At 43.0% G+C, this 26,000-nt stretch overlaps 1 protein-coding gene across 1 annotated transcript; it reads left to right on the top strand.

Annotated features, from left to right (window-relative positions):
• Window positions 1-243: 243 nt before the first annotated feature.
• On the top strand, window positions 244-25,441 carry LOC146145439 (uncharacterized). The gene is made up of 43 exons (XM_083389841.1): window positions 244-359; window positions 2,030-2,094; window positions 2,408-2,428; window positions 3,695-3,810; window positions 4,232-4,432; window positions 4,871-4,979; window positions 5,282-5,433; window positions 5,916-6,057; window positions 6,158-6,277; window positions 6,786-6,908; window positions 7,381-7,577; window positions 7,772-7,897; window positions 8,819-8,986; window positions 9,230-9,359; window positions 9,862-10,091; window positions 10,483-10,572; window positions 10,820-11,030; window positions 11,654-11,805; window positions 12,041-12,179; window positions 12,545-12,639; window positions 12,810-12,951; window positions 13,199-13,330; window positions 13,670-13,848; window positions 14,173-14,286; window positions 14,545-14,665; window positions 14,959-15,063; window positions 15,462-15,575; window positions 15,916-16,051; window positions 16,137-16,255; window positions 16,463-16,588; window positions 17,097-17,459; window positions 17,936-18,114; window positions 18,489-18,626; window positions 19,238-19,371; window positions 19,921-20,134; window positions 20,806-20,998; window positions 21,469-21,594; window positions 21,941-22,084; window positions 22,472-22,600; window positions 23,042-23,224; window positions 23,598-23,768; window positions 24,222-24,346; window positions 24,586-25,441. The coding sequence occupies exons 2-43, from the start codon at window positions 2,031-2,033 to the stop codon at window positions 24,754-24,756; spliced, it is 6,144 nt and encodes a 2,047-aa protein (XP_083245967.1). The 5' UTR covers window positions 244-359; window position 2,030; the 3' UTR covers window positions 24,757-25,441.
• The last annotated feature ends 559 nt before the right edge of the window (window positions 25,442-26,000 follow it).

Genomic DNA, 26,000 nt, shown 5'->3' with positions numbered 1-26,000 from the left:
TCCCAAACGTTTAACATTAGATGTCAAAGAAGAAAATGATTTCTTTGAAAGACCGCGATAGAGAAAACGCAGGAATTTACAGGATTAAAATATAACTCCATTAAAATATGGAAATATTTTAGCGCGGCAGGACCGTTTTTTGTGATTTCATTTAACGGAGCTGTGTTGTTATTTGTTATACCAATATTTCGTCCGGAAACTAACCGAGCTTTCTATTTTCATTCCTCCTTTGCCTTAAAGAACTGTATATTAACGCTGTTCAAGAAGGGGTCGAGCCCGATCTTCAGCAAATTCGTAGAGTTCTTCGTTCAACGTAATCTCCACACCTTATCCTCCACCGTACGACTGAAAGACGTCAGGTAAGCAGAATTTTGATTTCAATTATTTGGCAAACTCTTCTTGTAAGAAGCTGCCTTGGCCAAAGTTACAAAACCGATCAAGATCTTATCTGAATAAATTTATCAAATTTGCTTAAATTTATAATAATAGCCCCGAAATTAATTATGTTCTTTGGCACAAGCCGACCGATAGAGTTGATCGCCAAGATAAATAATTTTTCAAAGACTTAGTGGTTTTAGTAAAATCTAAAACTAATAAAGGTTTTTGTAAGGTTAAGCAATGTCTCTTTGAAATGGGTAAAAATATTATTTTTTATAATATTCATGAATACGTTACAAAAGTATGTAAATCTCCCGTCCATCAAAAGACTTCCATTAGCGTATCGGATTTTTTTTCTGAGTTCCGCTTTTTCGCTTCTGGGCAGAAACAAATTGTTCTAGGCCGTGTGGTCACGATTGCTATCGGCCGACAATTTCGCAAATCACGCTGCTGACATTTTGCGATCGCCCATCCATTTTACGAACGAGACGCGGTGATATATCGGAAAAAAACGCAATATTAAAAATTGGATTATTTACCGATCATTTTAAAATACGTAAATTTGGGATTTTTTTAAAGAGGGTCAATTGTTCAAGCTAAACTAAAGACAAAAAATATATAAGCAGGCGTATCTTTGTGGAATCCAAAACCATTGGCAGCAGGAATTGACGATGCCAGTATAATCGAAATATATATTCATTTAAAAAATGTATGATCCTGATTTTACTCGGGTTTTTACGCTTTGAGTTTTATTGTTAAAGCCAAAATAGATTCTTTTCAGGTAGTATGTGAGTCATGACGCGATTTGATCTTAATCACCTAAAAAAGTCTTTAAGCAATTTCATATCGGCTTAAATCATTTGTGACGAACAAAATTCGGGCGCGTGCGATTTTCCAGCGACTCAAAATCTCCGATGTAGATCATCCCGAAAATAAATCGACAACTTCCAGCCAGTGGCGAAAAAAACTGGCAAACAGTGACGATTCATAGTGTTCGGTTTCCTTCGGGCGCGTATTTCGAGTTTCACAGCTCTAAAGCTCTGCACATATTGCGATCTGATTCACACACACGAGCACCATTCGAGATGGCGAGATTCCGCATTTCCTCGACGCGACGGAGACGGTAAACCGCAGTTGTCGCCTTGGGCCATTTGCGCGGCGGTGTCGAACAAGAGTTGCCATTCCGCTTTTCGCCGGCTTTTAGTGCAAGGCAGGTGTGAGTTAAAATGCGCTTCGGGCGTCTTTCTTCGGCGGTATAATTCCGAACTCGGTGGCCTGTGTGAGCGCCGGCCTTGCTTGATTCCCATTGGCGCACGTAAGCGTTTGCTAAATACCAAAGCCTGCTGACGCCGTGACGCGTTTTACATATAGGGCTGACGGGCCTTAAGGGCTGACGGGCCCAAAAAATTGCTTGTACAGCAACACGCACACAGTTATTACAATACTGCGTAGTCATTACGCGGTTACAACCAGTTGTGGCGTTAGTCATCATAGGTATACCGGCCTGAGCTTGGTCCCAGCTAAAATTAGCCTCTACTGACGTTTTGGCGTTACTCATATCAGGGCAGAGTGGTTCTTTCCTACACCTTTTTTTTCTCTGTTATCCGAACAACACCGATGACATTTAATAGGTTTTATTTTACTTTTGTAGAATGGTGATGAAATTTATCTTCGCTCTGGTGCTCATTGCGGCAGCAAATGCCCAGGAAGAACTTCGTAAGTATTTGCCATTTTTCGTTGATACATTGAGTTAAAAATATCATCGCATTAAATTAAAGTTTCGTAATTTGGCCCAAATTGTCTTTGATGACCACCATAACTATGCTAATTGCCTTCCAAATATAAGTAGCTCTCCGGATATGGCCCTAAAAATTATCCGATAATGGTGGCAAGCAATCAGAGCCAGTGATGTTAAGAAGGAATTGGCAAGTAAAAAGCCGTCTAATTGCCACCACATTACTCAGCATTCTTTCATTTATGTTAAATATAGCAGTTTCATCATTTCTAAACTGTCTTTCTTTTTTTGCAGCTCCCGTCGATGTTACTGAAAGTGAGTATGGTTTGAAAGAGTTGAACTCAAAAATACATTCACTAAAAAATTAGTAACTCGTTTGATGAAAATCATTTCTCGGCGACGATTTAACCGTACGGCGATAAAAAAAACTTATCGTTGTTTTCACGACGTTTTCACATAACTCACCAAGTGTAGTTATATTTATTTTGAGGCGAAATCAGAATGCCAAACAACGTTTAATATCCCATCCGATTTTATAACCAAAGGATCGCGGTAATTAAAAAAGCGTTGTGTTACTTTCGCTTGTATTATCGCATTTATTCGCTTAAAAGCCACGAAACCGATTAAAACAGTAACCCATATATGCTTAATTGCTTAAAAGCGTTTAAACTTTAAAGGGTCGACTGAAAAACCTTCATTGTGGAAGCGGTGTAAGTTCGCCCAGCAATTGTAATCTGGCTTAACGTCGCCCTCTAGTGTCGATGGTTTAAATCAGACGAAATTAGCTGCGCACAGAAAACCTATGTGCCAATGTCGTACAGCATTCAATGTATAAAACGCTTCACAGGCAGCGAACAAAACCTGTTAAAATAGGCTGTTCTGATTCGCCTACACGCGGTTCGCGCGCTTAAAGGTCGCCGAGGACCCAAGGCACCGGAAAAACGGGTTGGACGGCATGCCGTGCGGTTAATACGAGCTGACACGGCCGCGCCGGTGCCGTCCTCTTCCCAGAAGGCGAACTTCGATGACGCGATGCGCCGGCGCCCGTGTGCGTGGGCAGATCACCTTGATGAACCGCGCTCCCTCTTACTGGCTTCGGCACGTTTTAAGGAGCGCCGGGTAGATTGCGCTGAAAAAATATACTAAAAAAAAAACCCGGACCAAGTGTCCGAACCAATCGAATCTTAAGCTTCCAAAATTCGCACGGGTACTTACTGATAACTAGCAAATAGGTAGTTTTTTAGGCAATTTCATAAAACCTATTTTTTATAATTAAGTTAAATTAGGTTTTGCAATCAGACAATACTCAGACTAAATAACTACAAAACCGGCGCTCAGTCGTTTTGTAAGTGTACACAGAACGAATGTCAAAGGCATGTTAGGACACCAACATGATCCCTTGGGAAATTGTATAATACTACAATTACTTCGGTAAACGATTTGCGGCTTTAAAAGTGTCCGGCTAGGTCGAATCTTAAGCTTCCGAAACTCGAACGGGTACTTGGTAATAACTAGCAAATAAGTCCGTTTTTAACTTCCACGTTTGGCGCCGTTTTAATTTCTCGCCCGCTCGTTCTCCAGCACCACCACCCCCACCAGTGACCTGCTCAGCCGCCATGGACATTCTTTTCGTCGTCGATTCTAGCAGCTCCGTCACAGCGCCCAGCTTCCAACTTATCCGCGACTTCTTGAGCGCCGTAAGTTGGTTTGTTTGTTTGAGCCCGACTAAACGGCAACAGAGAATCCTCGAAATAAGACTATTTGGTTCCAAGGATAAATTTACATTTACCTTCCTTGTATTTTAATTAGAACTATTATTCTCTGTGGTTTTAAGTTAGTGTTTTGTCGCTTGGGAATTAATTTGCAACGTTTCGGGCATACGTTTTATTGCATTTAAGCCTTAAAATTGATTTCTGGCACTACAGTGTTGTTTATGCGCTACAAAGTATCCACCAAAGTCCCGATTTTTTAATTTTTTTGCCGATTTTAGAATCACTTCTTCGCCAATTATGCAAAACACAAAAATCCCCACTTCCTATATTCGTCGTTTTGTCGTAAACTTAGAAAAACCACAGCAACATACGTTTAACGTGTTTTTCCCCGAAATTTGATCGCCAGACCGTGTCGGAGATCGAAATCGGTCGCAGTCTGGGACGTGTGTCGATCGCCCGCTACAACTCGTGGGTCGACGAGCGCATGTACTTCAACACCTTCTTCGACAAGCAGAGCGTGCTCGACTCGATCGCCAACATGCCCTACTACGGCCAGGGTACCAAAACCGCCACCGCCCTCGAAGTGGCCAATCACCATCTGTTGCAGGTTGGTATCGCCACTGTTTTTTTATCAAGTGCGAAACCCCACGTGATTAACGCCTGCTTTCCGTCACCTGTTCCGCCGTACTTTTTTACACATTTTTGTTGCACCAGTTAGCTTTTGATGAATAGTTTACATTCAAGAACAAGCACCCGAGCTTTTTTCAAAGGATACGTAAAGCTGTTAAAGTTTCTGTTCCAAATGTATTTAAACGACATTTTTACGAGGGAAAAAATATTTCAAATCGCCGACACCTTAAAACGTACAAATAAGCCTTTCCTCTTTATTTCTGAGACGCACAAAGAGGCCTAAGGGGTTAAACAACTCGAAAAAAACAGTTCAGAAACGCGCCAACAGTTTTTCCCTAACCTGATCGAGCCTGAGCTCGTTTCCTAACGCGCCCTTGCCGTTGCTTTAGCTTACCGCTCGCTTCTTTGCCTGCAGAAATACAACGGCTGGAGGGAGGGACAGGTGCCTACCGTTGTGATCGTGCTCACCGACGGAAGGTCGCAAGACATCGAAAACCTGCCCAAGTTCGCCAACTTGGTCAAGGGTAAGTGAAAAAAAGCAAATGAAAGGATTTGAAGCAATTTTTTGCTTTCACGAACGATTTCTCAACGTAAAAGGCTCCCTCCCATTTCTTGGCTTGTAATAGAAGTGGCCACTTTGCAACTTCAATTGCTACTGTTACCCAAACACACGGAAGGTTAATTTTTATCTGCCCTAAAATAATCAGTACCCGACCCAGAAACTTCGGATGCCCCACTAAAAAAATTAGTGGGGTTTCCCGAATCTATATCTAGTTGTAATGCTGCTTTTACGTGCCACTCTAACTTTTCTCATTTCCGTCGGCAGCCAAGGCAACCCGCGTCGTCGCCATCGGCATCGGTTCCAAAGTCAACGAGAGCGAACTTGCCCAGATCGCTTCCCTGCCGACTACCGACAACGTCGTGGTTGTGAGCGACTTCACCGAACTCCGTGCTGAAGTTGACTCCATTGTCTCCAAGGTGAGCCCCTTCGAACTTTCGAGAAGCACGCGCATTCTAAAGCGGTGTTACCTTCGCAGTGTTAACTTCGTATAGTATAGTTTCGTAAATCGTTTAATTCGCTCTGACTCTGAAGATTTATAGACTTGAATGCTTGCTACTCTAAGGGCACAGCTTATACTTGAAGTAGCCTTTAATCTGGAACGTGCACGGAATAATTTTAGTCTATTAAAAAATATTAAATTAGAAAAAAAGCTTGTTATTTTATTTTAATCACCCCCAACAAATCGATATATTTTTACTTGTTCAAGGGCTGGAGAGTGGTTAGACCACCTGAAAAGGAGTCAAAACTATCACCAGGTTAAAAATTATCTTTAAACAAGCTCACTGTTAATTTTCACTTGTTTCACCACGATTTTTTCTAAACTAGTAGTCTAAGGGGCGCAAAGCTACATTTCCGACGCCAAACGCCCTATAGTTAATGCTTCTTTAACTGTTCGCAGACCTGCGAAGCCTCTGGCGACGTTAACGAGTGCTTGGAAAACAACGGAGGCTGCGCCCAGTACTGCTTCAACCTGGTCGGATCCAACCACTGCGGATGCCGACGTGGCTACACCCTGGCTGTCGACACCGTTTCTTGTAACGGTAAGTTGCTTATCGACCCCCGACTTTGGCAGCGTTTTCAAAGCAACCATTACACATGAAAAAAAATCGCCAATCTGACCTGACAATTCTTTGCGCGCAGACATCAACGAGTGTTTGGACAACAACGGCGGCTGCTCGGACCTTTGCGAAAACACAGACGGAAGTTACAAGTGCAGCTGCCCAGCTGGCCGCATCACCGCCGGAGACGGCAAGACCTGCAGTAAGTTTCTCGACCTCTTTGAAACATTTCTCGACATACGGTATTTAACGTCCGATTTTCAGGATCGGAAACGTTATCATGCCGGTCGCTAAAAGTCAACTTTATTGTTGTGATAACATCCATAGTTTTGTAGTATAAAACAAAAGATTTACTTAAAACCATTTTTTTTACTGAAAACGGAACACAGAACGAATAAGTCATAACCCCAGGTTATTGTCCTCTGTGTTAAATCGCCAAAGTCCCCTTTCATGCTTGCGTATAAAGGGATAAGATTATGTGTTTTGTGGGGACTAAAACTTTTAAAAAGTATCTGAATAAAAAATAACGGGCTTTAAATAAACCATACACAATTCCCACTATTTTCGTAGTATGCTTTCAACTTATCATAGCACCGTGAGTTTTTACTGTTGGACGAAATTCCACTCAAATCCGAACTTCGCAGCAGCATTTTGAACAGAATTAAAGCCCGATCAACATTCACCATTCGTTTTTTTTCTTTTCTCTTCAGTCGACGACAGCTGCTACGGAAACACCGCTTGCCAACAGCAGTGCATCAACGTTGTCGACGGCGAATTCTTCTGCCGATGCAACAGCGGCTACCAACTCATGGAGGATGGCGTTTCATGCGCTGGTAAGCTTTATAGCTTTTTCTGATATTACATAAGGTAGCGGCCTTAACATCGATGATTGCAAACCTCGAACAAAGATACACGTATAATAACTAATATGCGATCAATCTAACAAACTTGGCCAAAACAGCACAAAACTTGGTAAAAAATGTAGTTCAATGCCAGACAAAGATTCAGACGCAATTTATTTTTTGTGCAACTTTGCAAACATTGAAAAGCAAAATCACATAAAGAATAACACAATGACAGCGAAAGGACCGTTCACTCATCGAGTCGAGCTGCCTATCAAAAATAAATAAGTTTACTGGCAATATTGAAAGTAAGGCACTATAAAATGACTAAAATCAGACCTGAAACCGTTTAACCGCCAAAAAACGCCCTTTATCGAAAACAAGTGGGTTCCCATAGCGCGGTCTCAACAACTACTCGCGGCGCGTCTAAAACAATATAAACTATTTTTTTTTGCTCTTTTAGACATCAACGAGTGCCTGGTGAACAACGGCGGCTGCGAGTCGACTTGCAACAACACCATGGGAAGCTACGTGTGCGTGTGCCCAGAAGGCTACGGACTCCGCGCCGACGGACACACCTGCGGCGTGATGTGCTACACCTGCTCGAACGCTCTCAGCAACGAGGACTGCCTGGACGCCGTCGTATGCGCGCCCAACCAGGTACGCATTTTTTTAATGATCTTTCGACCGAAATGAAAACATTGGCAAGTTCTTTTTTATGTTGGTTGTTTGGGATTTTAACTTGTTTTAGTCCACAAAATAACTCACATTTTTAATCATAGACGTGTTAGAACACGCTAAACCGAAAAAAATAGACGTGCTTTTAACGCTCTCTGATTGCTTTCCCGTCGCAGAAATCCTGCCAGACCACCACCCGTCGCGAAAACGGAGTCCTCTACATCTCTAAGATGTGCAAGCAGACCGAGGCCTGCGGCAACAACTTCATCCAGAACCCGAGAACCGCCTGGTCTCCATCCCAGGTGAGCATTTCAGTTTGTCTGCTCAAGGATCGGTGCCTATTCGACGCACTGCTGTTTGCGATTTGCTTTATTTCGACCTATTTTTAAATGGTTTCCCAAAATATCGCAAGCTATACCTGGCACGTTGGCAGTGTACATTGTCTAAGAGGAAATGTTGTTATCATGGGCCCAGCACAATTCTCTAAGCATCACATTGAACATTAACTTTGGTGATTTCGATTGCTTGTTAGCCAGAAAGTATCTCCAAGAAAAAATTTCTAAAAAGCTCACACAATTTTGGTTAACAGTCAAGGCCTAGGGAAAACCCTAAAATTGAACTGTTATCACTGATCGGCGGTAATTTTCACAACTTGTTGTTTAAACTCGAAATGTAGCACCTGCGCCGGGAACAATTAAATTTCACCTGGCATCGACGCCCACGCATATAGAAGACGGCGTCAGGCGTTGCTGTGATCTCGATCCAAGTGCATAATTGTCCGATTCGCGTCCGGATTATTCGGGAACGCCCGTCGCTCCTGGATTTTTGCTTGCGCCAGACACACCGTGACGTAATTTCGCGGCGAGTGCCGCATGGTCGCGTTAAGCGGCTTAGCGTTTTTTTTAACAAAGCTCTGCCTTGCCGGGCCACATGTGAATGACTATAGCATAGATTCTATAGTCAACTGGCCGTTCGACCGCAAAGCCGTCATTTCAGTCTTCAATCCACTTTGAGACTGATCAGTTAAGTATAAACAGGTATACCACACTAAGCGATCGGGTGTAAACCGTGTAGATTCCAAATATGCTGCTGCAAAGCGAGCGCAAATTCCGTTTGCAACTCACTCAAATGAATCTAGCAACACCCAAGGCCTTTTGTACCTCAAAGTGCGAAACCTCAAACAAATCTACCAACGTCTAACCATCCCCACATTTGCTTTTCAGTGCAACGTTCAGCCTGACGGAAGCTCCGTGTGCCGCTGCTGCTGCCACGACTCTCTCTGCAACGTGCCAGGAGACTGCACAATCGCCGACGATATCAACATCAAGTGCCCAGACCCGTCTCTGCTCGACCTTCCCGCCGGCATGAACATGACCTGCAACGGCAACGAGGTGAGCAGAAAATGCCAGTCGACTTTATATTTGAGTTTGTCCTATAAAACAATTCTTTAAAATTTTCTGTTTGTCTGACACTCCTTCCACGTCCAATTACTACACCCTTAAAAACATTCCGTTTTGCTGTTTACAAATTTACTCTACAACATTACATCGAGTTCATCACAAAAACGGTCGCATTTGCTAGAAGCCCCATCTTTTCTTTCTGACCCAGTCTAATAATCGTTTTTTGTCCATCAGCTTGGAGACACCTGCACCCTCACCTGCCCAGTTGGCTACGGCCCAGTCGGAGGTTCCCACCAGATCGTCTGCTCCCAGGTCGCACGAACCTTTGATGGATACTGGCTCGGAGATATCGGAACATGCGGAGGTATAAATCACCGACTTGACAACACTATATATTATTTTTATTCAGTAGTACCTACCGGTTTTTGCTTTTCGAGAAGGGGCGCCCCACTGTCTTAGTAAGCGTTAAAATGGCCTAAAGCGCCAATAGTCCATGAAAACAAACTGATAAACAAAATTTGGATTCTTTGTAATTGACAACGCTATTATTATTAATTAATAGAACCTACAGGTTTTTGCTTTTCGAACAAGGCCCCCACTGGCGCAGTAAGCGTTAAAATGGCCTAAAGCGCCAATAGTCAATGAAAACAAACTTCTTAACAAAACAATAGAGACTTTGTTATTTTAGATAATGTAAGAAAAAAACAAACACTTTTTTTAAATACGCCATTCCAACTAAGCGGTTAGTTATAGTAATAAATTATAAAAACTTGGTACATCAGCCACCTCTTCGCCTAACGCTTATTCGCTTTAACTCCCTCTTTCGCTTAACCCCTTTGTTAACGTCCTCTCTTCCTCTATTCTAGACATCAATGAGTGCGCTGTCAACAACGGAGGCTGCTCGCACACCTGCACCAACACCAACGGCTCCTACTTCTGCTCCTGCCCCGGCAACAACCCATGCGGCAACCAGAAGCTAGACCTCTTTTTTATCCTCGACCAGTCGAGCTCCATCAAGCAGGACAACTTCGACCTTATGCTCAACTTCGTCTCCAACACTGTTGCCGAGCTTAACGTCGGACAGGACGCCGTTCGCGTAAGTGAAAACGAAAATTGACGTAATAAGAATATGAAAGCCTATAGAGAAGTAGCTATCACTTTAAACGTTTCACATAACTTTTTAGTCATTTTCAAAATAGTAAAAGGCACTGATTATTATAAGTGTATACTGACAAAAAGATTGTTTAGCTCTTTGAGTTGTTTATTTTCCCCGTAACCCCATTTAGACGCTACTGCACTCTGTTTCCGCCATTAGTTATAGAACAAAGTACAAGGCCGAACATATTGTCCTGAAATATTAACGTTTTTGTTCAATTCTCGTTGAGATAATTCCTCGCGAGTTGCTTTACAACTTCTTTCGAAAGACATTTCCTTCACGTTTCTAGTTCTGTTTATTTGACTTTACTTATGGTTGATTCTGTTTTCAGGTCGGTTTGATCACCTACAACAAGGCCCCATACAGGCGTTTCAACCTTAACCAGGTCCACAACCAGACCCAGTTCAATGAATTTTTGGACGTAAGTAATAAGTGGCTAAAATAAAAAAATCCCTCCGGTACCTGAACCCAATAATGAACCATTTTAAGAAAACCATAACTACAGCTGTTTTCATAAAGATTCCAAACTAATTTGAAACTAAAAATATCCAAAATTTGCTAAGTCAAAACTAAGTGATTTAATGCCGAAGCCTGCCAGTAAAAAAACACACTTCAACACGACCGATGAACAGAGTTTGAAAATCTCCAACCACCACCTTCTTGCGCAGGCAATCGTGTACAAGGGAAGGGGTACCAAGACCGCCCTGGCCATCAACAACGCTGTCAGCGAGGACTTCACCGTAGCTCGCGGTCGCCGTCCCGGAGTGCCTCTGGCCGTTGTAGTTATCACTGACGGACGCTCGTACGACTGGCGTGATCTTCCCGCTGCTGCCAAGCGCCTTCACGAGGCCGCCGACATTGTCTACGCCATTGGTGTCTGTAAGTAGAATGTTGATGCTGAGACTGCTGTTTGACACCGCTGTAGGAAGCTTGGGTAAAGACTCTTGAAGGAGGTTGTGGTTAAACGCGCAGAGGTAACCATTTAGCAAGTTAGAATTGATCAACAGGGGGCACTGAACCAACCACGGAAAGTTTATTGTCGTGTTAAGAAACTATACAGAAAGATGCAGGTTGATTTCAAATCGGTTAGACACAATGCAGGAATGTACTAACACTTTTTAATATAATACTTTTTGGTAAAAGTCTTTTAAACTGATATCGTTTGTCATAATATTTCACGATATTAAATAAGCCTTATGGAAAAAAATCCTGGTACGTTTTAAAACCAACTAAACATTTATGAATTTGTAAACTGACCCAAGAACCATCTTGTCCTAGAAGAAATGTATCACCGATAACTTGATATAGCTCGCTCAACAACTGTTGGCGATTACAGATGTAACCGTTTAACAGGTTAGAAATAATCAACATGAACCCACCGCGGAAAGCTAATCGTCATTTTAAGAAACTATACAGAAAGTTGCAGGCAAATTAAAAGCGGTTAGACACAATGCAGCCGACCCCGACTAAGCATTATCTCACAAACACTTTTTCCTCCACAGCCAAGCGTGTCAATGAGCACGAGCTTCTTCAGATTGCCGGATCGACCGCCAACTACATCATGGTCGACAACTTCTCCGACCTCGACGCCGGCCTCATCTCCTTGCTTAACGACAAGCTCTGCGTCAACCCAGAGCCGCCCCAGTTCCTTACCGTGAGTTTATTTTTCATGTCGCAAAATTACCCCAAATTTTTCGCTCTAATGTTCACCAGGGTTGGACGCTTCTAAAAAATGAACAAAAGCTTTCCTTCCTACTTTTATTTGCGTCTTTACCTTTGAAAACAATTGGACTGGTTTGTACCGCCTATAGGACAAGTCAAACGATTTCTCCGCACACCAGCCAAACACAAACTAGTAAAAAAACTAACCAAGTCTTTTTGTTGTGCAGTCCGACCAGCACACTTGCGACTTCGACGAATGCTCGGTTGCCAACGGAGGCTGCTCACACAACTGCACCAACACCGTCGGCTCCTACTACTGCACCTGCCCACCAGACATGTCAATCGTTGAGGATGGTGTCACTTGCGGTGAGTAAACTTAACGGGTCCCTGCAATAAGACACAGTTGAACTTTCCTGGCCCCTGCAAAAAGAAACCACTATAGTTCTTAAACTTTTTTTACCGCGGATTCTTTAATGTTTTTTTTTGCTTCGCATGAACCACAGCAGACAAGAAACCTTTAGAGATGACGTAAAAAATAGTCGTAACATTGTACACAGACTTCGTAAATCTGCTGATATCAGGCCGAAAAATGTGAAATATAAATGAAGTCTGAACTATTTTAAGGATCCACCAAGGGGTCCATGGACCCCAGTTTAAGAACCCTTGTTATAACCTTTGATGACTTTCATTGCGCATACCGGATGCTAAAGCAATTCCGTTCCACCTTTCAGATTTGAACGAGTGCGCTGTCGACAACGGAGGCTGTGCTTTCAAATGCGTTAACAAGCTCGGAGGATACAGCTGCATCTGCCCATCCCACCAAGTTGTAAGTGCTGGCATCTGACGATTGCAATAAAACGTAAAGCCACCATTGAAATAACGGCACCTGTATAGTGTAACACCATCTTCCCGTGTAACATTTTTTCAACCGGAACATGACCACGAATATAGGCTCATCCTTTACCAAGACTAATCCCATACCCACGCCTTTCTCAGGTCTCTGGAAACGAGTGCCTCGACCACGACGAGTGCCTTGACGAGAACGGCGGCTGCTCTCACACGTGCGTCAATCTCGAGCCAGGATACGAGTGCACTTGCCCAGAGGGTATGATCATCGGAGCCGACAAGCAAACATGCGGTGAGTTCACTGAGCAGATTTAACAGTGCACCCCTCCATGCGTATCACCTATGTTATAGGTGTTTAACTACCCTTAAAAAACGTGTGATAACTTTGTTTATCGACGCAAAATCAACTCTGAATGAAAAGCGATACAGAGTACAAATATAAAGTCTGTTTTTTGACTACCAATAGCCACACCTTGCTACTTGTCTAACACTGCTAAAAATGAAACCTGATTTTGAAACGTGCTTGTTTTTTCGTGCAGAGATCGACAGCTGCTACAACCAAGTGTTCCCCATGCAATGCGCCCAGATCTGCACCAACGAGGCCGGCGGTTCATACCGATGCTCGTGCGAGCCTGGATACACCCTTAACGAAGATGCCCACAACTGTACCGGTAAGTGACTGCTAGCCTAGGCTGTTTTACCAGAAGGTTATTTTCCGTGGATGTAAATTGCAAACTGTTCGTCACACGTTATCAATGTTATACGATCGAACAATCTCTAACGGCGTTATACAGTTAACAATTTCATGGACGTAGTATTCCATCAATGGTAGAAAACTTATATGTGTTTTTTATACTATGCAAAGAAAATATCATCGACATTATTCTCACACGAGATGTTGTCTTATACCTAAACACGCCAGTTTAACGCTTTACACCGGAAACGAACGTTACAGTTTCACTGTTGCCTCCGAATCGTTGTTGACATTCAAATTTCGTTTTGGCGCGCAGAAATCGACGAGTGCGAATTCTCCAACGGCGGCTGCGAGCACACCTGCACCAACACCCCAGGATCTTTCATTTGCGAGTGCCCAGCCGGTATGATGCTCCGCGCCGACGGCCGCACCTGCGGAATCCTCTGCTACACTTGCCAGAACTTGCCTTCCAACGAAGAGTGCAACGAGGCAGTTGTAAGTTAAATCGGACAAAAAAGCTGTTATCCACAATTACTGTGAAAATCCTAAATGAGGCTATAAAGCTTAGCACAGCTGAATCGTACGTATACACAATGTGTAATCTGTGATCAAGCCCCTCTGTAGTCGTCCTGGTCAACGGTAACGGCACCTATATATGGTACAAGATGGCTTCGGAGAGGCCAGGATTGCGTTGTGAGTTTAGTACAACACACAATATAAACTAGTAACACGGATCAACAATCAATTAATTTCGCCAAAGTATAATGAACCAAGCCTTTTTCAATTGCACGACATCCTTATATTGGTTTCTCCTTTCAGGCCTGTGCCCCGTCCCAGGATGCTTGTTTCACCACGATGCGAACCCGCAACAACATCACCATGATCACCAAGGGCTGCCAGCAGGTCGAGGCTTGCATCAACAACATGATCCAGGTAAACATCACGCTCTCTGCTAACCACGGCTATAAATGATCGTTATTTAACATGCATAACTGTTTAGAAATTGACAATACCCGGTTTAACCTATAAAATCACCAGTACAGTAACGCACAAGAAAGCATCCTATACCTCCAAGTAACTTACTTCCCGGCATTACTCCGTCTATCTTGTAACGTTCGGCAATAATTACTGACCAATGTAATCCACCTAACCACCTATTCGTCTAACTATAGCCCTATTTACTTTGTTCAGAACCCGCGTGACGCCGGTGAGGGACCGTCCCAGTGCAACCCCAACCTCGAGAACTCCAAGTGCGAATGCTGCTGCCTCGAGTCGCTCTGCAATGCCGCGCTCTGCCCATACAACTTCACTCGTGAGTCTATTTTCTTATTACCTCCAACAGGGAGGAAGTGATAAGTAAAACAATACTTGTATTTGAGCGAAACGAGTTTCTATATCGAGATACATCACCTCGCCGCTGGCAGGAAATTGCTGAAATTTACTCCAAACAAAAGAAGTTACTCTTAAGATTATATACAAAAACAACTGGCTTGTTTATTTTCTGCTACTCATATCACACAACCCTGCAGAAGTTTGTTGGTAACTTGCTCCATTGATAAATCAACCCACAATACCAAAAAATAAACTCATGTTTTTTTACAACAGTGCCAGGCTGCGAATCTTTCACCAGGGAATACGTCTCATTCCGTGGACTCCAAGACAACGGAGAGGTCTTCCCCGGTGGTGTTGCTGTCGTAACCTGCCCAACAGGTAATGTCATACTCTGCCTTGTTTAACATCTGATGTTGAAAATGCATAAAGGGTTATTCGAAACGTTCAAAATGATACCTACTTCTGTATGGGCTTTGGTATTCTTATTACGTCTTACTTCAACCTCCAACCATTATGCTTCAAAGCCTGTATTTTGTTATTTAAATTAGACTCCCGAAGGCTCTAACGCTGTAACGCCGTTTTGTATTAACCTTTTTTTGAGTTTACAAAGCGCAATGTTACCTTCTGCCAATCGGCTTTGGCTTAAAAGTTAAAAACACTCTTTAAGAGATCTTCTTAGATTCATTTGAACCTGTAGCAGTTATATATTTTGTGTTTAATGTAAAACTAGTCTCGCGGCGACTCTTACTCAACGGCTGTCGTTCCTTCCTTTTCAGGATTCACCTACTCGCAAAACGGTGCCGCACCCACCCAGCTGAACTGCAACTACAACTTCCAGAACAACACAGCTGCATGGGACGGCGAACCCGAGGATCTCGACACATGTGTCGGTAAGTAGCGCTGAATATGTGATAGTGGAAATCAAATTGAGCCTTGCAAAATAAATGTCCACCTTAATTCATCATCAGTAATAGCAGAATACTCTAGTAAAGCTAGTAATTTAGGTTTGTTAAAATATATATATATATACATATTGCGCCAGCAAAGACGTCGTCAGTATATTTCAATTCGAATGAGCCTTTTGTCGTCATAATAACTTTGCGTCCGACATTAGTTGCGTTTATAGTTGCGTCTTACATTTCGAAGCGTTTAAAAAACTTGATATCTCTTGGCGCTAAACGCTACGACAAGGTTAATGAAACAAAACGCCAACTCCTTGATTTTGCACAGATATCGATGAGTGCCTGATCAACAACGGCGGCTGCGTTGCGCCAGCAATCTGTGCTAACCTGCCAGGATCCTACGAGTGCGTGTGCCCGTCCGAGCCAGCTGACTACGTGCTTATCGACGGCATGATTTGCGAACGGTAGGTTGCCTTCTTTCGCCTTGCTTTGTTATACATACTTGTTAAAGCGGCCCGACTTTTGCTAACTGATTCGTATTTCTTTTAGCGATGAATGCGCTGACATCGACCAGGGTGGTTGCACACACAACTGCACCAACACCATCGGAAGCTACGTCTGCTTCTGCCCACCAATGTACTCTCTTCTCGAGGACGGTTTGACTTGCGGTAAGTTTCAAAAAAACGCAACGGAAAATCATTTTGAATTGGACTGTTTTATGAATCTAACTTTTCATGCAAAACTCTGTCGAATATAAACGTTTTTCGCTTTTAAAACGCGCCGGTTCGTTTACAAACGTTATTGTTTTGATTTAAACCCCGGCGTTTATTGCTTCACAATGCCAGCGACTGAACCGATTTGCGCTTGACTTGCAGACCCAGATGAGTGCATGGACGCCAACGGCGGATGCGCTGAGCTTTGTGTCAACACCCTTATGTCCTTCGAATGCCGATGCCACAACGAAGGTTCGATCATTGGCCCAGATGGCAAGGCCTGCATTGGTAAGTAAACAACTGCCAGCCAACACTAGACTCAGAAAAAACAAGGTTTTAAATCGCCTTTAGTAAACATGCCCAGGACATCGCATGTAACCCGGTCATTCAGCCACGGCTGGATTAACCATTAAGTAGAATAAGCACATATTTAGGACACCGAGGAAGAGGGGGCACCGCAGAAATTTTCATGGCCGTATTTCAAACGTGCTGCGATCATTGTTTAATGAAGTAATTCGAGTTGGCCTATGGACTCAGACCTCAATAGTGGCCCGGTTTAAATCTAATCTCGCTTCTTTCTCTTTCTCTCAAGTATAATCCTAAACCTCTCTATAAATGTTTGTAGGCATGAGAACCATTTTTCACAACAGGCCCCCGATTAACAATGGTCACATATGTAGAGGGCACCAAAATCTTAAGTGCTGCAGGGCGCCCCTAAAAAATATGATCCGGCCCTGCCTGCAACAGACTAAAACGTTTCAGAATGCAAACTAACAAGCTCGCTTCTTTTGCCCAGACGTTAACGAGTGCCTGACCGCCAACGGTGGATGCTCTGACAACTGCACCAACCTGACACCCGGCTACGAGTGCTCCTGCCCAGTTGGATTCCTGCTTAACGCCGACGGTCTCATTTGCCGACCCGACCCGTGTTACGGAAACAACGGTGGCTGCAGCCACATCTGTACTGAGGGCCAGGACGGCAGCGCAGTATGCTCATGCCCGCCAGGCTTCGAGACATTGGACGACGGAAGCTGCATCGACATCAACGAGTGCCTGGTCGACAACGGAGGCTGCCAGAACAACTGCACCAACACCGAAGGAAGCTACGTGTGCCTCTGCCCCGACGGCGAAGCACTCCGTGACGACAAGAAGACCTGCGGTAAGTGTACTTTTCGGGGAATAGTGGGTTATCGATCGAAGAAAGTCGAAATATCACCATTTGCTTTATGGGCGCCAACTTTATATCCCTAAAACGACAATCTGTATAATTAAACCTACAACTTTTTCCCTTTACGCAGGGATCCGTATTTTGTTTAGGCCCAAAATTAAAATGTAACTCGAATAACACAGATTTACTATGAAACACTTTCGTTTTACTAATATTGTTGACGGCTAAAAGCACGGCGTCAGAACAATCAGGACTTATAAATATAACAACAAGCGCTTTTAAAGATATAGATGGGGACTGCTTGAATTATATATCCAGTGCGGGCTTGCTTTCCGCGAAATTTGGGCGAAATATCAATAAACAGCAAGTGACATTGTTCGGACGTTCCATACAAACAATCGCCATTGTCTACGTCATAATGTACGAGGTTGTCGCCCAACTTAACATTATACGCCTTGCCTTTCCAGGACGTGCCTGCTACTCCTGCGAGGGAGCTGCCACCAACGAGGAATGCAACGCCCAGCCACTTGAGGTGTGCGCCCCCGACGCCGACTCTTGCGAGAACGAAGTGCGCGTGAACGAAGGTCGCAAGCTGATCTTCAAGCGCTGCAAACAGACCAAATCCTGCAACAACAACTACATCCAGGTGAGTTTTGAAATCTAGTTTTTTTTCGCCCGACAAACTGTGGCTTCTGCGGTTTCCGCTGTAGAGCAGGATTTGAAAAAAAAAATTGAAAACGCATTTCGTACAGTAAGCTATGTCATTAAGAGGCTATAAGAATGTTTTTTTAATAAAAATACACTTAACCTATAGACAAACTGTGCATATTTAATCTTCTGATCTGACTGGCTGAAAACAATTTGAACGAAGTTTAGATTAAAACAAGAAAAACACACGCAAAGAAACTTTGCAGCCAAGTAATTTCCAAGCACGCCCCTCGGTTAAAAGTTTGTCTATACAAACAACGGAAAAAGTAGCAAAACTATAACGTTGTTTATCCCTTCTATTTTCGCCTACAGAACCCACGCACAGCCTGGATGCCGACACAGTGCAATGGCGAAAGCGAGAACGACGTGTGCCGATGCTGCTGCACAGGACACGCCTGCAATGCCAACGAGAAGCCGTGCGCCGCCGCTCAGATTTGCCATCTTAAGTCTGTAAGTTTGCTGTAATTTCCCACCGGGCTAAACTGCTGTACGGGTCGGTAACACAGCATTAGGACACACCTTAAATACATTTATTCTGTATAACTATACCATCCCAACCGGAAACGTTGGTCCAAAATAGAGCGATTTAGTTGGCCAATCATAAACAATACAGCCACCAAGGAAGCAAGTTACATGCCCAACCCTGAAACTCGCCTAAAACTTCAGCTTTAAATTTTGAGAAGTCAGCTTTAAAATTTGTATTCCAACATACTGTATAACTTGTAAACGCGGACTTGCTGTAGTTCACTTAGGCATTCTCTCTTCTTCATCGAATATATGTACCTTGTGTAGCTTGTACAACAACCTTCTGCTTCCATCGCCCATTAACTATAGCTTTTCAAAAAGACGTTCTGTTCTACGAATAACTGTAACTTGTAAGGCCCTTTGTCTTCTTCGAAGATTCGCAGTCACTGTTATTAAAACCTTCTATCTTTTTTTCGGCCCGTGAATTACTATAACAATGTTATACTCTATCGTGGTGATTTATAAATGGTATACGCACTGTTTCCTCCACTCGATATCTAAGTTTTTCGTGTTTTCTAAACAACCCGACTTCGCAGGCCGATCTCGCCGTGATCGTCGACTCCTCCAGCTCGGTGAAGTACGACAACTTCCAGAAGATGAAGTCCTTCACATCCGCTCTCTTCAACTCCTTCATCATCGGACAGGACAAAGTACACAGCGCCCTCATCAGGTACGTTGTTGTTTTAAGACGGCTCAAACGAATCCCGTTGCTGCAACTTGGAAAATCCGCGCATTATTATGTTGGTTATGTAAAATGCACCAGGTTCACTATGCACTGATATGTAATGTAGTTTGATAATGAGTTGCAAAGCCAGAAAGGTCGAGTAGATCGACATCATATTGATTATGTTTCGATACGAGCTTGTTTCACATTAACTGTAAATGAAGATCAAGATGATGTCGATCTACTCGACCTTTTTGGCTTTGCAATTCCATTATTAAATTAAAATACGTGTGGTACGCTTTTTAAAAGGAACGCGAAGCGTGGTATAGAAACAGTTCGGGAGATGCCTTTGAGTTGTGCGACTTCAATAGACGACCCGGGCTTCATTCTGAAACGAAAGATTTCTAAATTATACAATACAAATAATTTAAAAATCGTTTCGTAAGAATTTGACGATCGGTTTTAAAGACGTGCAGTAGAACCTTGAAAAGATAGCCGCAATATACACAAATTTCCTCACAAATTAAAAACTTTTCTTGTCCCTGCCGAGCGCAGATACAACAGAGACGTCGATGTTCGCTTCAACTTCGCTTCGGTCAACAGCCGCTCTGACGTCATCGACGCCGTCGACATGATGCCCTACATGGGCAGCGGAACCCGAACCGGCAAGGCCGTCCAGTACGTCGCCGACAACATCTTCAAGCCTGCCAACGGAGCCCGTGACGGTGTCACCAAGATCGTTATTACCATCACCGACGGCAAATCCCAGGTGCGTCACCGAAACAAGAAACAGCTGTTTCTAAAAGTCCTCAACTTCGGAAGGTTTAGATCACAAAAAAATTTAAAAGAGTTAGACCAGAAAAATTTCAGAAGGTGAAGTTCTCAAAAAAACTTCGGAAGGGTTAAATCGCAAATAACTTCTGATGGGTTGTACCAGTTTATACCAGCTACACCAGTTTCGCTTAACGATCGAATCCAATTTTTATTGCCGAAATATCGAAAATATTTACTCTATAAATCATCCGGCAGGTTGAGAAATTGGCGATGCCGGTTTGTTGCGGTAAAACAAAGGTCGCTGCTTTTTTGCCAGTGAATAATAGTAACTTGGGTACACTATGCAGGGATACGTAGTGGTAGCTTCATAATGAATTGCAAAGCTAAAATCGTCGAGTAGATCGAAGTCATGTTGATCTTCATTTACAGTTAATACCTTTCGATACGAACTTGTATCGTCTTCAGGTAATCATTGAACACGATCTACTCGACCTTTTTAGAGAAAAGGCACTGATTATTATAAGTGTATCGAACAGTAACTGTTTTCCCAGTTTGAATCAAGAGTCACGTTCTACCCTGTTGTCGGCGCGAGAGCTCTTTTTTACTTACTAACTAACATACTCCTTGACAATAGGCTTGTATTTAACCTACTGCTTTCCATCTCAGGATGATGTGCTGGCAGCCAGCGAACAGCTTCGTGCCATGGGCGCCGTCACTTTCGCTGTCGGTATTGGCGATAAACTGAACGAGGTAGATTTGGATCAGTTGGCCGGAAACGACAACCGACGCTTCATTGCCGAGAACTTCGACGCTCTCAGCGGTCTCGTGCTTAACCAAATCCAGGAGGCTGTGTGCCACGGTGAGAAATCTTCTACCAGTTATACGAGTACACCAAAAGGACCGATAAACTGTTTTTCCTTAGGAGCTGATTACCTTTTTTCCCAATCACACAGCCTTGTACTGTGTTTTTCACATCGCATAGCCCACGCACGTCGTATTTTTAAACTGAAGTCACTCTATTTCTTTTGTAGCTGATTACCCCTGACCTTCACACCAATCACATAGCCTTGCAATGTGTTTTTTGTGACTATTGTAAGCACAGTGGCCGTTGCCATTGTTTATACAAGCGTGCACTATCGATTGTATTAAACTATATAGTTGCGCTTCTAAATCTAACACGTTTGTACCACGCTTGCTCACAAGGCGTCGAGTAAACGCAATTTAAAATATAATGAAACTGGCGCACACCTCTCACCTAAAATTTCACTTTTCGCTCCACCCTCTTTTCCACGCGACTGACTTTAACCCTCTTCCGCTTTTCTCCCGCAGATCAAGACGAGTGCTCAGTCGCCAACGGTGGATGCTCTCACGAGTGCGTTAACACCCGGGGATCTTTCTACTGCAAGTGCCCAGACGATATGCAGCTCGATGTCAACGCCAGGGACTGCGTTGCACGTAAGGATCCGTATTTTTGTCTTTCGTCTCAGGCAAACGGCACCAGTCGTTTGCTCTATTTGCTTTTGTTTTTCGCCTGACAGTTATGTAGCGTTGGAAACCCGGGCAGATTAATCGTTCACACATATTTCGAAAGCTGTTAGCCGCGGTATAAAATTAGTTGTGTCGCGCACAAGCGTGCATGGCTTTTTAGTGATTACATATTAGCAGTTCTTAAGTGAATACAAAGACTCAGTTTTCACACTCTTGCAGTTGGCCGTATATATGCATGTCAGAGCTTGATAAAAACTCGTAGAACTAATTTAACCCTGCCTGTCGCCGGTTTTGACCTTTGTTGCTTCCACAGGTAACAACGTGACCAAGGCAGCCGTCGACGAGTGTGCCATGAACAACGGTGGCTGCAGCGACATCTGCTTGGACACCTTGGAAGGCTTCATTTGCGAATGCTCAATCGGATACACTCTCGGACCCGACAACATGACCTGCTTCGGTAAGCCTACGCTAGCTAAAACCGGGTTTAAAAAATTCATGTGGCCGTCGATAAAATATAAGGATCCTTCATTTAGTTGTATGCTTACTGTTAGGTTGGCATGGCATTTGAACAGTTTTGGATCACATTTTACTGCCCAACAGAATATATCTCAAACGTTCGTAAAACGCTATAGAATCTTTATGAAAGTATCTTCACGAATCTGTAAGAAGCAATCTTTATGAACTACACGTTTTCCGCCTTGCCTCTTAATTCCTTACCTTCTTCTTAATTCCATCGAGACTCCTTGAAAGGAAAATAGACTCATAGAAACGGCGTTTGTTCGCGAGCAAATCAAGCAAAAGTCGCGACACCCGTTTTAAATTGTCATTTATTTCCTTGCAACAGACACCAACGAGTGTGACAACAGCCCATGCTCGCACAGCTGCGTGAACATCGAGTCCTCTTTCTTCTGTGAATGCCCAGAAGACCACTACATGGATGTCGATAGCGTCACCTGTCTGCCAAGAGCCGCCGGTAAGATTCAAACTGCCAAAACACGCGTTAGTGATAAGTACCTCCCATTTTTGGAAGTCTTGCCTATACGGTTTTCCCTGGTATCAATTCATTCTCGATTTTACCTTAACAAATCACAGGTTGCTAAGCTGGACTCAGTCATCACACACATAAGGCATGCATATTCGATCTAAACCGAGTCTAGTCTTACTGACCAGCGATAACAGTTAACCTATTACTAAAGTTCAGTGCAGCCACATCAATTAATTCAACTTAAAGTTTGCCGCACCAAGGTTATGAAAGCAATAAAATTATTAACATTTGTCTAAATGGCGAAAGCTGCACAAAAACTAAAAAAAGGGATGAAACTAAAAAAGACTTAAAAACGAAGCGTTCGAGTGATGCACCAAAAGTAAAGGTAGCCATTAAACTCTTAACCATATCCCGCTATTTTCTATTCAGTTGCCGACTGCATGGCCGGATACATGGCGTACGGACACAGCTGCATGCGCGCCACCAACGAATCGAGCTCTTACGACGAGGCTGAAGGAGCTTGTGGCGTCAACGGAGGCCGTCTCGTTATTGTCCAAGACGATGGAGTCAGGAAGATCGTCTCGCGCAACTACGGAGGCGACAAATGGATCGGTAAGAATGAGAGATAACACGCTTCGGCTGCGTTTCGCGTTTTCGAGTTTGTAATGGCCGCCAAGACGGGCATATTAGCTTCGCTGGTTAAGCATTTTTGAAGTAAAGGCGACTAGAGTTTAAGGTATTTGGATGTGCGTTCGCTTTCCTATGAACGTAACAACTGAATAGCCGTTCGTGGTCATAAAAATGCAAAAACAGTCGCAAAAAAGGTCAAATAAAGCGAACCACAAAACGCCAAAACGGGTATCAACGGACAAAAAAAAACGAGAACTATTTTGCAAAGTTTGTCCAACAGTTAACTATAAGTAATCCGTCAATAATTGAAAAAAATATCACTGGGTCTGACACGTTTCTCTTTTTCACACCCCAGGTCTGACCGATCGCGCCGAGGAGGGTGTTTTCGTCAACTCCGACGGTTCCGCTTTCACCTACACCGCCGGCTGGGCAGATGATCAGCCAGGAGCAGGAGACTGCGGCTACCTTGACTACATGCTCTACACCAGCTCGTGCGCAAGCAGCAGGATGGCCATCTGCGAAATTCGTGAGTTCAAATTCGTCTTTTAATTGAATGCAAAAAAATGAAAATGAATAAAGAGTTATTCAAAACCCTCAAAATGATACTTATATACTTATGTGTGGGCTTTGATATTCGTATTACGTCTTATTCCAACCTCCAACCATTATGCTCCCATCTTTTAATTGACCTTATTACTTGATTGTTTTGTAAATTTGTTAAACGGCTCTGGTGAGGGTGGGAAGTGATAAAAACAACCGCTGAAAAAGTAAAACGTCGATTTGGGGCTAAAAACTCTTTTGGGTCTTGGGCTAAGCGTTTCATCACTGTAGAAAAATGTATGCGGGTTCATCGGGTCTGTACCGATATCACTCTGGTCGTACCTATATATTGTTGGCAAACACTTTGTCGGGCTTTTCTAATTTTCAATTGCAAGTTTAAGATTTGCAGAAAATTAAAACCATTTCTTGTTACTTGCAGCTCGCTCTGAAGGCTTCGTAGTGTTCAGTCGAACCTGGCCCAACGGCGCACAAGGAAAGTTGTACTTCCCGACTGGTGTCAATGCCGTCACTGTAACCTTCCCACAAGCAATCAAGAACATCAATGTGAGTATTTTGTTTACGCTTTCCTCCAAATAGCTCTTTAACAGCAACTCGCCTTCAGTTGTGATCGCACCCCCTGTCAAAGGAACGTCTAAAACCCGAAACAATAACTTTACCAAGAAAAGAGTCGAAAAATCGATTTTAATGCCCATCTAATTTATGCCAAATCGATCTGGCATTAGCAATAACTCACGTAGTCCGACGAAAGCAGCGTGGTATAAAACCCTTTTCTCTTTTCGCAGGTCTGGTTCGGCTCCGTTTCCAAGGTGTCCAGCAGCCAGTACACCATTACGCAAAACGACATTGAACGTCAGTCCAGCAATGGCCAGGCAGAGTTTGTCATCGACATGTCGATGAACCGATTCCCAGACTACCAAGTGTCGGTTGTACCATACACCGAACCAACCGTCTAAGCGTTCGATCGCAGTAAATGTCACCCTGAACGACCTTTTAGTCACCTAGCCAATACTCACTTTGTTAAAATGCACAGAGTTTTTTTTTCACTATTACAGTTTACCCAGTTTTGCTTATGTAGACATGTGTTTTCTTTTTAGTCATGAAAGGGCCAAAAAGCTTGGTGCGGTGTTGATGTATTGTTATTTTTTGCCGGTTAATTTTCAGTTTTACGATATCTGCTTTTCTGTTGTACATTTAGCGTATCTCGGTATGCTAACAAAGGATTGCACGTTTAAGATTGCCAAAAGAGTATTATCGCTTTTACTGTTTTATGCCATTACCACTTACTTAATTGCAGCATACACAGCACTTACTTGAAGCGAGACAATGATATTCCGCTAAAATAAGCATGTCTCCTATTGTTGTCACGTGAAAATGCAGTGCCTGTCGAATTAATTGCTGAACAAATGAAATAACATCTATAGGCCTAAAGAACTTCTTGTTTTATAACCATTTGTTGCTGATAGATTTGTACAGTGAACTATATCGCTTGTTTCAGTAAATCTGCCGTGTCTTCTCCGCACTTCTGTTGGTCCACCTTCCGTTTTAAACGTACTTTCTTCGGTGTGAAAATCCGGCTTTTACGTTTGGTGTTGGAGATTATCAAAATTCCCACAAATAAAATAATTGCGGCCATCGTCATTTTGATTGTTATTGATTTTACAGTTGACCGAATCGATAAAAGGCTTCTAAGTGGCAGATTTTACTAAAAATGCAATGGTTGGCAATTAGACGCAAGTGTATTAGGTTACCAAATGGGTTTACCCTAAATATATCTGAAGCCTGTGTTTCGTAAAACAATAAATTACGGCTTTGCGTTCTTACAAGGCACAACATACCATCAAAGAAAGACAGTTAAAAAAAATAGAATGAAAAATTAGGCATCAAATAAAAACATCTGTTTCGAGGATATACCCTATGCAAACTTACATTGAATAAATATCGGACGTAAACAAAGAAACAACCAGCTGCATTTGGCAAAACTAATAATCAATGTATTATATACTTTGTTATTAGCTTTGTGTAACAAATATACTGGTTTATATCACGCCCATTGGTGGCATAAATTAATATAAGGGTTATAATGATAGAAGGCCACTGGACTTCAGTGAAGTAATTGTTTTCAAATAAATTTAGGTTGTAGGTTTTCGAGTAAAAATACTTGAGTTGAATCTATCAAGTAATTTAGCTTGACTAAATT

This window comes from Ascidiella aspersa, chromosome 5 (assembly GCF_963924565.1).
Source record: "Ascidiella aspersa chromosome 5, kaAscAspe10.2, whole genome shotgun sequence".
NCBI lineage: Eukaryota > Metazoa > Chordata > Ascidiacea > Phlebobranchia > Ascidiidae > Ascidiella > Ascidiella aspersa.
This window is presented reverse-complemented; position numbering and strand designations above follow the sequence as displayed.

Excerpts from the sequence above, each read along its gene's own strand:
- LOC146145439 (XM_083389841.1), top strand. The coding sequence starts at position 2,031 with ATGGTGATGAAATTTATCTTCGCTCTGGTGCTCATTGCGGCAGCAAAT. Across the intron at positions 3,811-4,231 it reads TCCGCGACTTCTTGAGCGCC|ACCGTGTCGGAGATCGAAAT; the intron begins GTAAGTTGGTTT and ends TTTGATCGCCAG. Across the intron at positions 4,980-5,281 it reads GTTCGCCAACTTGGTCAAGG|CCAAGGCAACCCGCGTCGTC; the intron begins GTAAGTGAAAAA and ends TTCCGTCGGCAG.